Raw genomic sequence first — 12,594 nt, 5'->3', positions numbered from 1 at the left:
ACCAGTTGATGGAGGGTGCCTGGGCAGCTCAGTCTGTGAAGAATCAGCCTTTAGCTCGGGTCGTATGAGAACACTGGGCTGGAGTAGTGTCTTTCCAGATACTTTTAAGTCAAGGAAACTTGGGTGCCCGCGTGCCCTTCCTGGCCGTGCAGTATATATACTAGCAAAAGAAAACGGAGCTGCTCTGACCAAAGCAGGAGAAACAGGCTCAGATCAGCGCAGTTGCCAAGCTCTGTTCCTAAAAAGGGTAATCCTGAGGCCCCTAGGCTGGGCCAGATGTTCTCTCAGGCTTTTCCAGCTCTGAGGTTCCGCAGCTAATGCTGTGCGTACTTCTAGCTCGGCTTGTGAAGGAGTCACACTCTGAGCCCCTGCTCTGCTCCAGGATGGAGACGTCCTCCCTTCACCTCCTTCCAGCTCTGTGCCCTCAGGAGAATGGAGGCACTTGCGTCTCTTGCTTAGTTTGATTTCCATGCGTTGGATTTAGAGGCACGAATGTCCTTACCGTGGACAGTGCTTTCCCCAAGGGCCCGCGACAGACCTGGGTTCAGATTCCGCCTCTGCCACTCTGTTGCTTGGGGAGATTCTCGGTCTCAGGTGACCCATCTGAGGGGAAGTGCGGGTCTCCGGCTCCCAGACTGGATGTAGGGAAAGGTGTCCAGGTGCAGAGTAGGTGCCTTCTGATCTCCTGACCACGAGGGGCTCCTTGGGGGCCCGGACTCGCGAGGCGGGGCGTGCCGCTCACCCAGCGCCTTTGGTCTTGTCTTGCAGAGATGTCTGGCACGGCGGCGGACATCTCGCTGGTGCACTGGCGGCAGCAGTGGCTGGAGAACGGGACCCTGTATTTCCACGTCTCCATGAGCAGCGCCGGCCAGCTGGCCCGGGCCACCGCGCCCACGCTGCAGGAGCCCTCGGAGATCGTGGAGGAGCAAATGCACATTCTCCACATCTCTGTGATGGTGAGTGAGCAGGGATGCCGCGAGGTGCTGGGGGAGGGGGGTGACGACGGAGAGGTGAGGGGGTGACGGAGGGAGGCGGGGGCTTGCTAGCAGAGGGAGGAAAGAACTGGCTGAGCGTGAGAGGTTAGAATGATCAGCAGAAGGTCAGATGGAGTCTGCGGTGTCCCTTGGACTGACGCGTACCCATCCATCATCTGTCAGCTGTGACAAACTAATCGTGCTTCGGAGAAGAGAGGAAAGGGTCTCCCGCTCCTTGGCCTTTTGGCTGGCCTCTCTGGGAATAGCTGTTTAACATTTGTCACGTGCTGAGCCTGTTCCGTGGGGCCTGCGGTTCAGTGCTCCAGAATTCAACGCCTTTCCAAGAAGGTCTGAGCAAACAAAATCAGAACGAAGTTGGAGCAGGGCTTCCCTTTCCCAAGGGCCCTTGATGTGCCAGGTACTTGGACCCTCACGAGACCCCCCTGCAGTGTAGAGCGTGCATGGTGGCCCTTGGGGTGGGGCTAGGCATAGCCCCATCACACGTGGAAGCCCCTCCACTGCCCTCATGTTACAGCTGTGAATATTGAGTCAGAGGGGCCAAGACACTTACCCAAGGTCACATGGCTAGTAAGAGATGGAGCTTCTCTTGGGTACTGGAACCCCCAAGCGTGTCTGGCTACAAATCCTGAACTATGTCTTCTTCACTCTTTCTCTCAGTGCAAAAATTTATGGACAATCTGTCTAACCATGTATCAGGCACTGTGCTGGGCCCCTTTGTGGACATGGTCCCATTGCATTTTCTCCAAGAAAGCATGAAGTCAGGCGTGTCACCTTCACGTGAGAGATGGAGTTATGGGCCCAGAGAGGGAGGCAGTGGCTTTCCATCTCTGCAGGAGCCATGACCTGGAGCTCTTGGAGTCTGCTATCCCTTCAGAGAAGGCTGCTAGGGCTTAAGTCACTTGAATGGTGGTCTAAAATGCATGTAGGCTCATATTAATGGTTTCTTTTAAAAAACTGGAATTGATGTCTCTGCATGGTAGATAGGAAAAAACAAATTCATTATACAGAATGTACAGGGTCTAATTGGCTCAAGACGAGATCAGATAATAGCCATGAGTGACATCCCCCCAGTGCTTTTCACTCCTAAAGACATTATTTTCTCTTTGAGCACAGCTCTTTCTGCCAGATGCATGAGGGTGGGAAACGTTATTCCCAATCTACATGTGACAGAGGTATGGTGCAGAGAGGTGAAGAAATTGGCAGAAGGCCACTCAGCACAGTAGTGTGACCGCCCACCCCTTTCTTTTCCATCTCAACAGCCAACGGTATTTATTGAAAGTCTCCAGTGAGGCCGAGTTTTGCTTTTGGTCTCAGTTCTTCTGATTCCTCTAACACTGCATTTGACACTCTGATGAGGGCTGAGTAAGAGCTTGGAAGTTTTCTCTTTTTGGAAAAACACACACATAGCCCAGCCAGACAGCAGTGTTAATTTTGGACCTAACGCATGCTCGTCACGTGGAGGAACAAATCAAGGCCTTTGTGTTATTCATGGAATGAGTGTGATAGACTTTTCCCATATATATATTTCGCAAATGATGCAGCCACATGCCAAGCCCAGTGCGTGCCTGCATGCTGACTTCGGGGAGCAGGAGGTGAGCACCGCTGTCTCAGGGCCCTCGCTTGAGTCCTCATGGGGGTGTGGGACCCCACCGGATGCTAAGAGGGCCTGATGGGGCGTGCCTTCCCGTTTTCAGTGTTTGAGAGTGAGACTGTGTTTTGACTAATATTGGTTAAGCATGCTGTGTTTGGCACCACGCTGACTTACATACATCCTTCCTATAACCCAGTAACCTAGATGGTACCATCTCAATTATAAATGAGCCCTGAATGGGTTTTTTCTGCTTCCGGGTTCAGTGTTAGTTCCACTAAATCGCACTCTCTCCCCAAGGACTGGAGGTGTTCTTTACCTTTTTATTCTGCTCCGTGAGTTCTGCTTAGAAGGAAGAAGTCATTACGACGCACACGAATCTGAAATTCCCTGTAACTGAAGATGTGGCTGGCAGAGGAGGCCGGGTGGTGGTTGGCACCTGGCCCTCTCTGCCCACGCACTAGAGTGGCCCAAGGCTACCACCTTGTGGTCCCTACAGTTCTTGTCCGCCTTCAGGGCCTCAAGATCTGGATCTCACTTGTCCTCACCTTACCCCCCAAGAGACAGAGTCCTGTCCAGGAAACTCTGAACCCCAAGGTGTTCATGATCGCAGCCTGGCTTCTCTGAGGTGGGACACACCAGCCCCCTATGCAGAAGTAGGGTGACATGGAGGTGAATAAGCACGGACTCCAGAGCCTGGCGCCTGGATGTAAAAGCCCACGGTGCCACTTACCACTCTGGGGGATGTGGGACAAAGGTTTAAATGCCTCTGTGCCTTGTTTTTGTCATCTATAAATGAGGGTGCCACCAACACCATGTAGGAACACCACGTACCTATATCAGAGGAGCTTGGCATGTAAGACCCTTAGCTCTTGTTCTTATGGGCACTTTGCTTGAAAACTTTACCATGTGTTTATTATACTCTTTCATTTCGTAAGTAGATAAACTGGGGTCCAGATATAGACTCTAAGGTGTCTAGGATCTCCAGCCCATCAGCATGGCTTGGCTTAGAGGGCATGCCTCTTGGTGGCTTCGATAGACTCTGTCCTTGCTGATCTGGCCACAGACAATTCAGCAGGAACAAAAAGAGGGTTTGCTGACTTCACCCCTAAGCGGCCGTTCAAAGTGGCATTCACGGTGGCTGCAATCTCTTTCCCCATTTCACAAATGAGAAACTTGAGACACAGCGTGTTTATTTGAGTTCTGTGCCAAAAGCCACGGGGCTAACAAGAAGGCAGTTCTGGGACCAGGCTTTTTTCAAGATTTGAAACTCATGTTCAGGTTACTTAGGACAAGGTGGCTCCTGGTCTCTCAGATTTTTGCACTGTTTTCATCTTTGGTGAAGGTTTGAAATCGTTTGTGAGAAGACCCAAGTTGTCCAGTCAAATGTCAAAGAAATGCCAGGGTCAGTATTCTGCATTTCCTTTTGTCAGGACAAACCTTCTGTTCACCCATGCAGGGCAGCGAGCTTCGGCTAGTCATTGGAACGTGCTACAATCCATGCCTACTGGAGTGGACCCAGCATGCCCTTTGGGCTTGTTAATTCCTGAGCCTGAGATATTCATAAAATCAGTAGCTATTGGTGTGACTTGTTCACCCCAAGATTAAATGGTAAACCCAGTATTTCACTCTATATAGGCTGATTCCAGATCTTCCACTCTTAACAGTGCAAATATAGACCACCATTTCTATTCTCTCTGCACCAGCTGATGGCTTAAGTTATAAGATCTCATGAGCAAATGCTTGTAGACTCCCTCCTTACGTGGAATCCATGGGTAGGTCAAGGTGGGGAGGTGGTTATGATTTGAAAGTCAGCTCCAAGTTTGAACAGTATCTCTGCTGTTGCTTTATGACCTTGGTCAAATCAAAATCATCTTCTGTAAAACTATGATAATAGTCTCTAATTCTGAGAGTTTTTCCAGGTACTGAATGAGTTTACACATGCCCGTGTCCTGCACAATGACAATAATGGCCACCATCATCAAGGACTTTCTGTATGCCAGGCCCAGTCTAGGTGTGGCACATGCATCGTTCCATTTAATTGTTCAAATACTCTGTAAGATCAATATTCTCATTTCCCTCATTTACACACGAGGACCCTGGGGGTCGATAAGGTTTTGCAGCTTGCTCAAGTTCATACCACCAGTGGGTTCTGAAGCTGGGGTTATGACTCTAGTCTATCCAGATTGAGAGTCTTTGCTTTCGGGCATAATTCATTTCCTGGTATTCTGTAAGTGCTCAAAAAGTGGTAGCTGTTATCAAAATGATGGCTGTAATGACAACACTGGTGACAAACATTGGTGATAAATGTTGAGAAAGGGGATGAAAGGAAATTTTGGGCTTGATATGGAGGGAAAGAAGATCTTTGAGAACGTATTTCTTTCCAAAGGACCATCTCAAATGCTGTAGATTCATACTGGTGGTCCCAGTGAAGGGGCAGTGACAAGGGACCAGCATCCCTGTCCATGGCCAGGACAGACCTTTCCAAGTTTTTGAGCTGTCGGGTACTGGATTGACTGAGTCATGGGGGGTAGTGAGTTTCTTGTTTCTGGGGGTATGCAAGCAAAGGCTAGAGGCCCTATTCATCAGGATTTTGAATGGAATAACTGTTAAGTGAGATGCGTATTGTGATTCTTTCAAACTTACAGGATCTATGACTCTATGCCATAATAATACATAGAAAAATACTTTGAGGATTATAAAATGCCACATAAATTTAAGAAATTATTATTACCTTTCTCAATCAGAGGCTTTGTTTAAAGGATTTGTGTGATATGGGGATAATTCTTTTTAAAGCTTTCTGTGAAAAATGACTTTAGATCATTTCCCCAACCATTCCAGTATTCATTCACAGCATACCGTGCCTTCCTTAGTTCATTGATTTAATCACTCAATCATGCAATGGTTTACTTGCCTACTAAACCTAACAATGACAATCCTATCTGTAAGAGAAGGAAAAAAAAAAGAGCTTTTAAAAAGTCAACCACAAGCTCAGAACGAGCCAACTCTCTGGGCTCTGATTGCTAAAAGTGGCTCCACATTTTAAGTTGCGTTAATGAAAGATGGGTTTTCTGAACGACTCATTTTAGATGTTCAGGAGGAGACCTGAAACAGCGTGTTTACTTTTGGGAATCGCACGTTCAGAGGAACAATAGCTGGAAAAATGATGAGAAAATAGGACAGTGAGGCATCGTAATGGTACCAAGAGCTGCTGTAATGCTTCGTGTTCTACTATCTGCATGTATTTAACTCATGCAATTCTTTAAATAATCCCAGTTCAACAGATACCGTGGTTACTCCTGTTCTACTTTGGAGAAAACGCAGGCACAGAGGATGTAACTAGTGTGCAAGGACTGTCGATCGGGGTCCCTGGGGTCACATCCTGGCCCCATAACTGACTGACCAGCCATGTAACGGGGGCCTCTTGGCTCCCTGTGCTTCCATTTCCATATCTGGAATGGGGTGAGGTTAGAAGCACCTGCCTACGGGGGGCTGTTGGAAGATGCTGCATGGAAAACAGATATGTTAGATCCTGACAGGGAGATGTTAGGATTCTGCTCCCTAGAAGTGTGTTAGTTTCCTAGGGCTGCCGTAACAAAGGACACAAACCGAGTGACTTCAGTGTATTTTTTCACACTTCTGGAGGCTAGATGTCTGAGATCAGGATGTGGGCAGGGCCATACTTCTTGTGAAGGCCCTAGGGGAAAGTGCTCCAGACCCCATCCTCCAGCTTCTGGTAGTTTCTTGGCGTAGGACAGCCTAGCTCTGATTTTCACGTGGCCTTCTCCCTGTGCGTGCTTCTCCGTCTGCGTCTACGTTTTCCACTTGTCATTAGGACGCCAGTTACATTGGGTTGGGGTGTAGCATGATGGCCTCATTGTAACTTGATTGCCTCTATAAAGCCCTAGTCTCCATAGAAGGTCGCATTCTGAGGATCTGGGCATTAGGAGTGCAACATCTATTTTGGGGGAGGGGGCAGTTTCACTAATAAGTGCTATTGCTGTATTATTTATAAGCAATGTCACTGAAGAATGCCCAGGGCAGCCAGGGCAGGGGAAGCTAAGCTGTTACAGACTGCAGGTCCCAAAAGCCTTTTGAATAGGACCCAGAGTCATGGGGAACATCCCCTAGGGGAGATTGTTTTAGGAGGGAAGGTGACAGAAATCTAGTGATGGAAAAAACTTGTGACACGTGGATCCCAAGAAGCTATAGCCTGGGACTCAGGTGTCCCGGGCCTGCCACTCACATGAGGCATGACCGTAGGTGGATCACGTCTCTCCTTAGCCTTAAGATCTCCATCTGTAAATCGAGATCATCAAGCTTGTATCAGTTGCAAGACATAATGAAGTTTGCCAACACAAGTACATTTTTATGTAAGTGGGCCATACCGCATGAATCCCATTTATTTTTTTTTTCAGAAAGAAGAATTTTAAATCATAAATACATTTATGAATTTTTAAGAATTTGAATCACACGAACTCGTAGCTTGGCCTTGACTTGCCTCAACAACAAGGATTCAATAAAAGCCTGCAGGGGCTCTAGCCAGACTTAGGAGAACACAGGAAGAATGAGCCAACTAGGAAGTGTGGCTTGCCTCCCACAACGTTTAGGGACGCAGCCTTGTGAAGTGGAGACCACACAGTGTGGTGTCAGGAGCCCGAGTTTCAGGCTGAGGTTCTGTCTCCTAGCGGCTGTAGGAATTTGGAGATCTTTACCTCTTGTTCGGTCATTTGCAAAACTGGAAATAAAATTAAAACAATCACATTGAGCTGAGACAATGCACATGAAAGATCTGGCTAGGTTTCCCCAAAAGCAATAGCATTACAAACTACGGTTGGAACGTTGGGGTTGAAAACACCTGAGACCTGGCTGAACCCAGCTTTTCTGGACAAGTCAGCCTTCACGTGTTCATTCCACAAACCCATCACTCTGAATCCTGGTGACGGACCAAACATCACTTTATCGCTCACGCACCTTCTGTGTTGGCATCTGCCTTCGCTGTGACTCAGCTCTGCATGTCTTCTCCTTCCAGAACTTTGGCTGAAGGGGAGCCCCAGTCTGAGACCTTTGGTTTCCATGGCAGGGGGAATGAGCAAAAGAACCGGCAGGAATCTAGGATTAAGCTAGTGCTGAGATGGGGGTTCTCTCACATTCTGTGGCCAGGGCCAAAACACACCATGTGACCAAGCCCAACACCGGAACAGGGGAACGCAGTCCTTTACGGAGAATGGGCATGTGGGCAGTCAGTCGCAAATGGCAGCAGACTATACCCCACCTTCATTTTACAGGTGGAGGAAATGAGGCCAGAAAAGGGATGTTCTGCATCCTGATCAGCCCATTCATCTGGGCCAACAATCAAGGCCAGACAGAAAATCCTGGAGGTGACAAGAGGAAACCTAGAAATGGGGCCCAGAGGCAGTGGCTGGGACCCTCTTGCCAAAATGGAATGCAGGATAGGAATTAAGAAAGGAAAATTGCATATAAGTAAAAAACAAAACAACCTGCATCATGTGAGACAGAGGGAGACAGAGAGAGACAGAGACAGGAAAAATAGACATTTGTTAGTATTTACTGAGCACCTCTTCTATGCTAGGTGTGTGGAAACTACCAGAGACAGAGCAAAACAAACCGAGAAAAAGGCAGCCAAGGACAATGAGAGAGATGTAGAAAAATACAGGGAAACTGGCAGAAATAGAAGGGAAATGAGTTAGCAATAGAAGCAGAGGCAGGGAAGGAGGAAACAACGAAAAGGGGGGAGGAACCACACAGCGAAGTAAGCAGGGAAAGAGACCCCAGAAGCAGAATGGGAGGGGCAGACAGAACCCAAGCCCAAGAAAATGTGGTGGAGGGGTCTGGGAGAGGAGGGGGCTGAGGAGGAAGTCAGGGGCACACAGGGAAGGACCCAGCAGAGACCGGGAGGTGGGTGCCAGCAGGGAGGATCTGAGAGGATGCAGCAGAGGGGAACGTGGAAGGAGCTGAGGTGCCAAGACCTTGAAAAGAGAAGGGGGAGGGGTAATCCAGAGACTCCAGGGATGGTGGAGGGGCACTCCAGAGATTGTTGGGATGGGGGAGGGTCACCCCAGAGACTGCAGAGATAGGGGTGGGGCACTCCAGAGACTGCAGGGATGGGGGAGGGGTTGCAGAGATGTCTAGTGGGGGGTGGGTAGTAAGCAGGCTGACAGAGTTGAGTGGTCTGTTTCCTTGGTGGTGGCTACTTCCACCTTTACACTCCAGCTTTTTTTTTTTTTTTTTTAGATTTTATTTATTTTATTTGAGAGCAAGAGCAAGAAAGCAAGAGAGTGCATAAGAGTGTGGGGAAGGGAGGGCAGAAGGAAAGAGAGAAGCAGACTCCCCACTGAGCAGGGAGCCCAGTGTGGGACTCCATCCCAGGACCCTGAGATCTTGACCTGAGCCGAAGGCAGAGACTTAACCGACTGAGCCACCCAGGCGCTCCTACCCTCCAGCTTCTTCTTCTTCTTTTTTTTTTTTTTAACTAACATATAATGTATTATTAGCCCCAGGGGTACTGGTCTGTGAATCACCACGTTTACACATTCACAGCACTCACCATAGCACATCCCCTCCCCAATGTCCATAACCCCACCACCCTCTCCTTACCCCCCTACACCTTGTAACCCTCAGTTTGTTTTATGAAGTTAAGAGTCTCTTATGGTTTGTCTCCCTTCCAATCCCATCTTGTTTCATTTATTCTTTTCCAAGCCCCCCACGTTGCATCTCCATTTCCTCATATCAGGGAGATCATATGATAGTTGTCTTTCTCTGATTGACTTGTTTCACTAAGTATAATATCCTCTAGTTCCATCCATGTCATCACAAATGGCAGGATTTCATTTCTTTTGATGGCTGCATAGTATTCCATTGTATATATATACCACATCTTCTTTATCCATTCATCTGTTGATGGACATCTAGGTTCTTTCCATAGTTTGGCTATTGTGGACATTGCTGCTATAAATGTTTGGGTGCATGTGCCCCTTCGGATCACTACATTTGTATCTTTAGGGTAAATACCCAGTAGTGCAATTGCTGGGTCGTAGGGTAGCTCTATTTTCAATTTTTTCAGGAACCTCCATGTTGTTTTCCAGAGTGGTTGCACCAGCTTGCATTCCCACCAACCATGTAGGAGGGTTTCCCTTTCTCTGCATCCTCACCAGCATCTGTCATTTCCTGACTTGTTAATTTTAGCCACTCTGACTGGTGTGAGGTGGTAGCTCATTGTGGTTTTGATTTGTATTTCCCTGATGCCGAGTGATGTGGAGCACTTTTTCATGTGTCTGCTGGCCATCTGGGTGTCATCTACCCTCCAGCTTCTTGTTGCACGTTTCATTTTCCTTCACAACCTGGGGCTTTTGTGCAGTCTTCTAACAATGCAGAATGAGTGCAGGGGGTATGCGTGCATGTGCAACTCAGTGTTCATGTTGTTTATTCCTTTTCTCCCCATGCCCTGAGTCAGCCCACATGTCTGGTGAACTTGGTTTTGGACACAGTATAGCTTCTAGCTCCCCCTTCAGTTAACTCCCCCTTTTCCACTCTCCTGATCCTCAGAAGACACCTTGGTTTGGTGGAAATAACATCGGTTTGGACAGACAGATGTGGGCTCAGATGGTCTCTTTCCATTGTTGCTATTTGTCCTTAGCCACCTTTCTGAACTTCTCTGATTCTTACTTTCTCCTGATTTTGCAGTGAGGCTGTAGGTACCTCATTCGTATGGCTGAGGAGACAAACAAATGATAAAAGACACACGAACATTTAGAAGAGCCCTCAGAGAAGATCCCTTTCTTTCCCTTTGACCCTTTAAAATATTTTCCCCTAATTCACCCCCCATGCTTTGTCTTCACAAACAGCCTTTGAGCTAAGTTGTGCAGGAGTTATTGAGAATATTGACTCTGAAATACTGATAGAAATAATAGACCAAGTAAATGAATGGGGTAGAAGAGATAGCTCTTTCTTACGGTCGTATCCCAATTAATAAATGTAGAAGGAAAGAGGGAAAGTAGAAAATCACCATTACACAGTCACCACTGTAATAATTACTACTGACAAGATCCACTGATGTATACTAAAATTAATGTGTGAAACTTCAAGAAGAAGCAGGATACTTGCAGAATCTCAAAGTATCACCCCTTGGGTATTAATTATAGAAGGGAAAATGGTAGCTTTACTCTAGAGAGTATAGTGGGTACGAGTATCAACTTCCCAGCGCTGATGTAACAAGTTACCACAAATGAAGGGGCTTAACACAACAGAAATGTATTCTCTCACAGTTTTGGAGACGAAAAGTCCAAACTCAAGGGGTCACTGGGGCTGTGTTCTCTCCAGGCTCTAGGGGATAATCTACTCCTTGCCTCTTCTAGTTTATGAAGGCACCAGGCGTTTTGTGGCTTGTGGCTACATAACTTCACCTTCATCTCCGTATCACCTTCTCCTCCATGTCCTCTTATCTGTTGTGTCTCTCATAAGGACATGTGTCATTGGATTTAGGACCCTCCTGGATAATTCAGTATGACCTCCTTTTGCAAGATCCTTAACTTAATTACATCTACAAATAGCTCCCCCCCGCCCATAAGGTAGTGTTTACAGGTTCTGGGGACAAGGATGTGGATCTTTTTTGGGTCCACCAGTTCAGCCTGGTACCTTACTTTAACCAAGTGTTCAAGGTTAATATCACCAGGAATAAGACAGATGGACATCCTGAATGATAGGAAGTACTGAGAAGGGCACAATGTCATTTCTGTGTTACACTTGCCCAAAATGCATACCCTCATTGTCATCATGAGAATACATCAGACATACCCCAAAGTGAGTGACCTTCTACAAAATAACTGGCCAGGACTCTTCAAAAGTGTCAAGGTCAAGAAAGGCAGAAAAGGCTGAGAAATTGCCACAGATATGAGAAGACTGTGGAGACACGGAAACTCAGGGCCACAAGGGTTCCTGGACCAAAATGGGAACATTAATGAAAAACCTAGTAAAATCCAAGGAAGGTCTGTGGTTTAGTTAATGATATTATGCTGTTGTTGATTGGCTGTTTTTTTTTCCCCTATTTTAAGATTTTATTTATTTATTTATTTATTTATTTATTTATTTAATTGACAGTGAGAGAGGGAACACAAGCAGGGACAGTGGGACAGGGAGAAGCAGGTTCTACACTGAGCAGGGAGCCCAATGCAGGGCTTGATTTCAGGACTCTGGGATCATGACCTGAGTGAAAGGCAGACACTTAACGACTGAGCCACCCAGGTGCCCCAGTCCCTTGGTTTTGATTATTCTTTTATGTGTGATTTTAACTTTGGAGGAACCTGAATGATGAAGAGGATAAAGGATTCTCTGCACCAGCCTTGCCACTTCTTGTGAGTCTATATTCAGAATAAGAGGTTTAAGGACACAGAGTACAGAGTCTGGAGCAGGACTGGCAGGGTCAGAATCCTGGCCTTACTGCCTAACTAGCAGTGTGGCGGTGGTTAAATTACCGTTCTGTGCCTCAGTTTCCCCCACTAAAAATGGTGAGACTCATAGTTTCTACCTCATGGAATTAAAACGAGGTTACATGTAAACTCTACAAATGTTGCGTCATCGACTTCATTGATAAGGCTACTATTATTGTTCCTGTTGGACAAATGATAAAACCAAGGATAAATGAGGAAGTTCAGATATTCCTATTCTGAGATCACACAGCCAGTGCCTGAGCCCAGGATCCCACCTCAGTTTCTCATTTTAGAGCCACCTGGCTGGCTCAGTCAGTAGAGTATGCAACGCTTGATCATGAGTTTGGGTCCCCCGTGGGGTGCAGAGTTTACTTTAAAAACAATGTTTCTGAGGGGCACCTGGGTGGCTCAGTGGGTTAAAGCCTCTGCCTTCGGCTCAGGTTATGATCCCAGGATTCTGGGTTCAAGCCCTGCATGGGGCTCTCTGCTCAGCAGGGAGCCTGCTTCCCCCTCTCTCTCTGCCTGCCTCTCTACCTACTTGGGATCTCTGTCTGTCAAATAAATA

At 47.2% G+C, this 12,594-nt stretch overlaps 1 protein-coding gene across 3 annotated transcripts in view; it reads left to right on the top strand.

Moving 5' to 3' along the window:
• The window catches only part of ASTN2 (astrotactin 2), an 851,408-nt gene that overhangs the window by 122,066 nt on the left and 716,748 nt on the right, over positions 1-12,594 (top strand). For all 3 annotated transcript variants that reach the window (XM_032865713.1, XM_032865714.1, XM_032865712.1), the window contains exon 2: positions 769-956. In XM_032865713.1, coding sequence (XP_032721604.1) covers positions 769-956 — 188 coding nt within the window. The remainder of the gene's footprint in view (positions 1-768; positions 957-12,594) is intronic.

Source organism: Lontra canadensis, unplaced genomic scaffold (assembly GCF_010015895.1).
Source record: "Lontra canadensis isolate GAN:19392208 unplaced genomic scaffold, GSC_riverotter_1.0 scaffold30, whole genome shotgun sequence".
Taxonomy (NCBI): domain Eukaryota; kingdom Metazoa; phylum Chordata; class Mammalia; order Carnivora; family Mustelidae; genus Lontra; species Lontra canadensis.
This window is presented reverse-complemented; position numbering and strand designations above follow the sequence as displayed.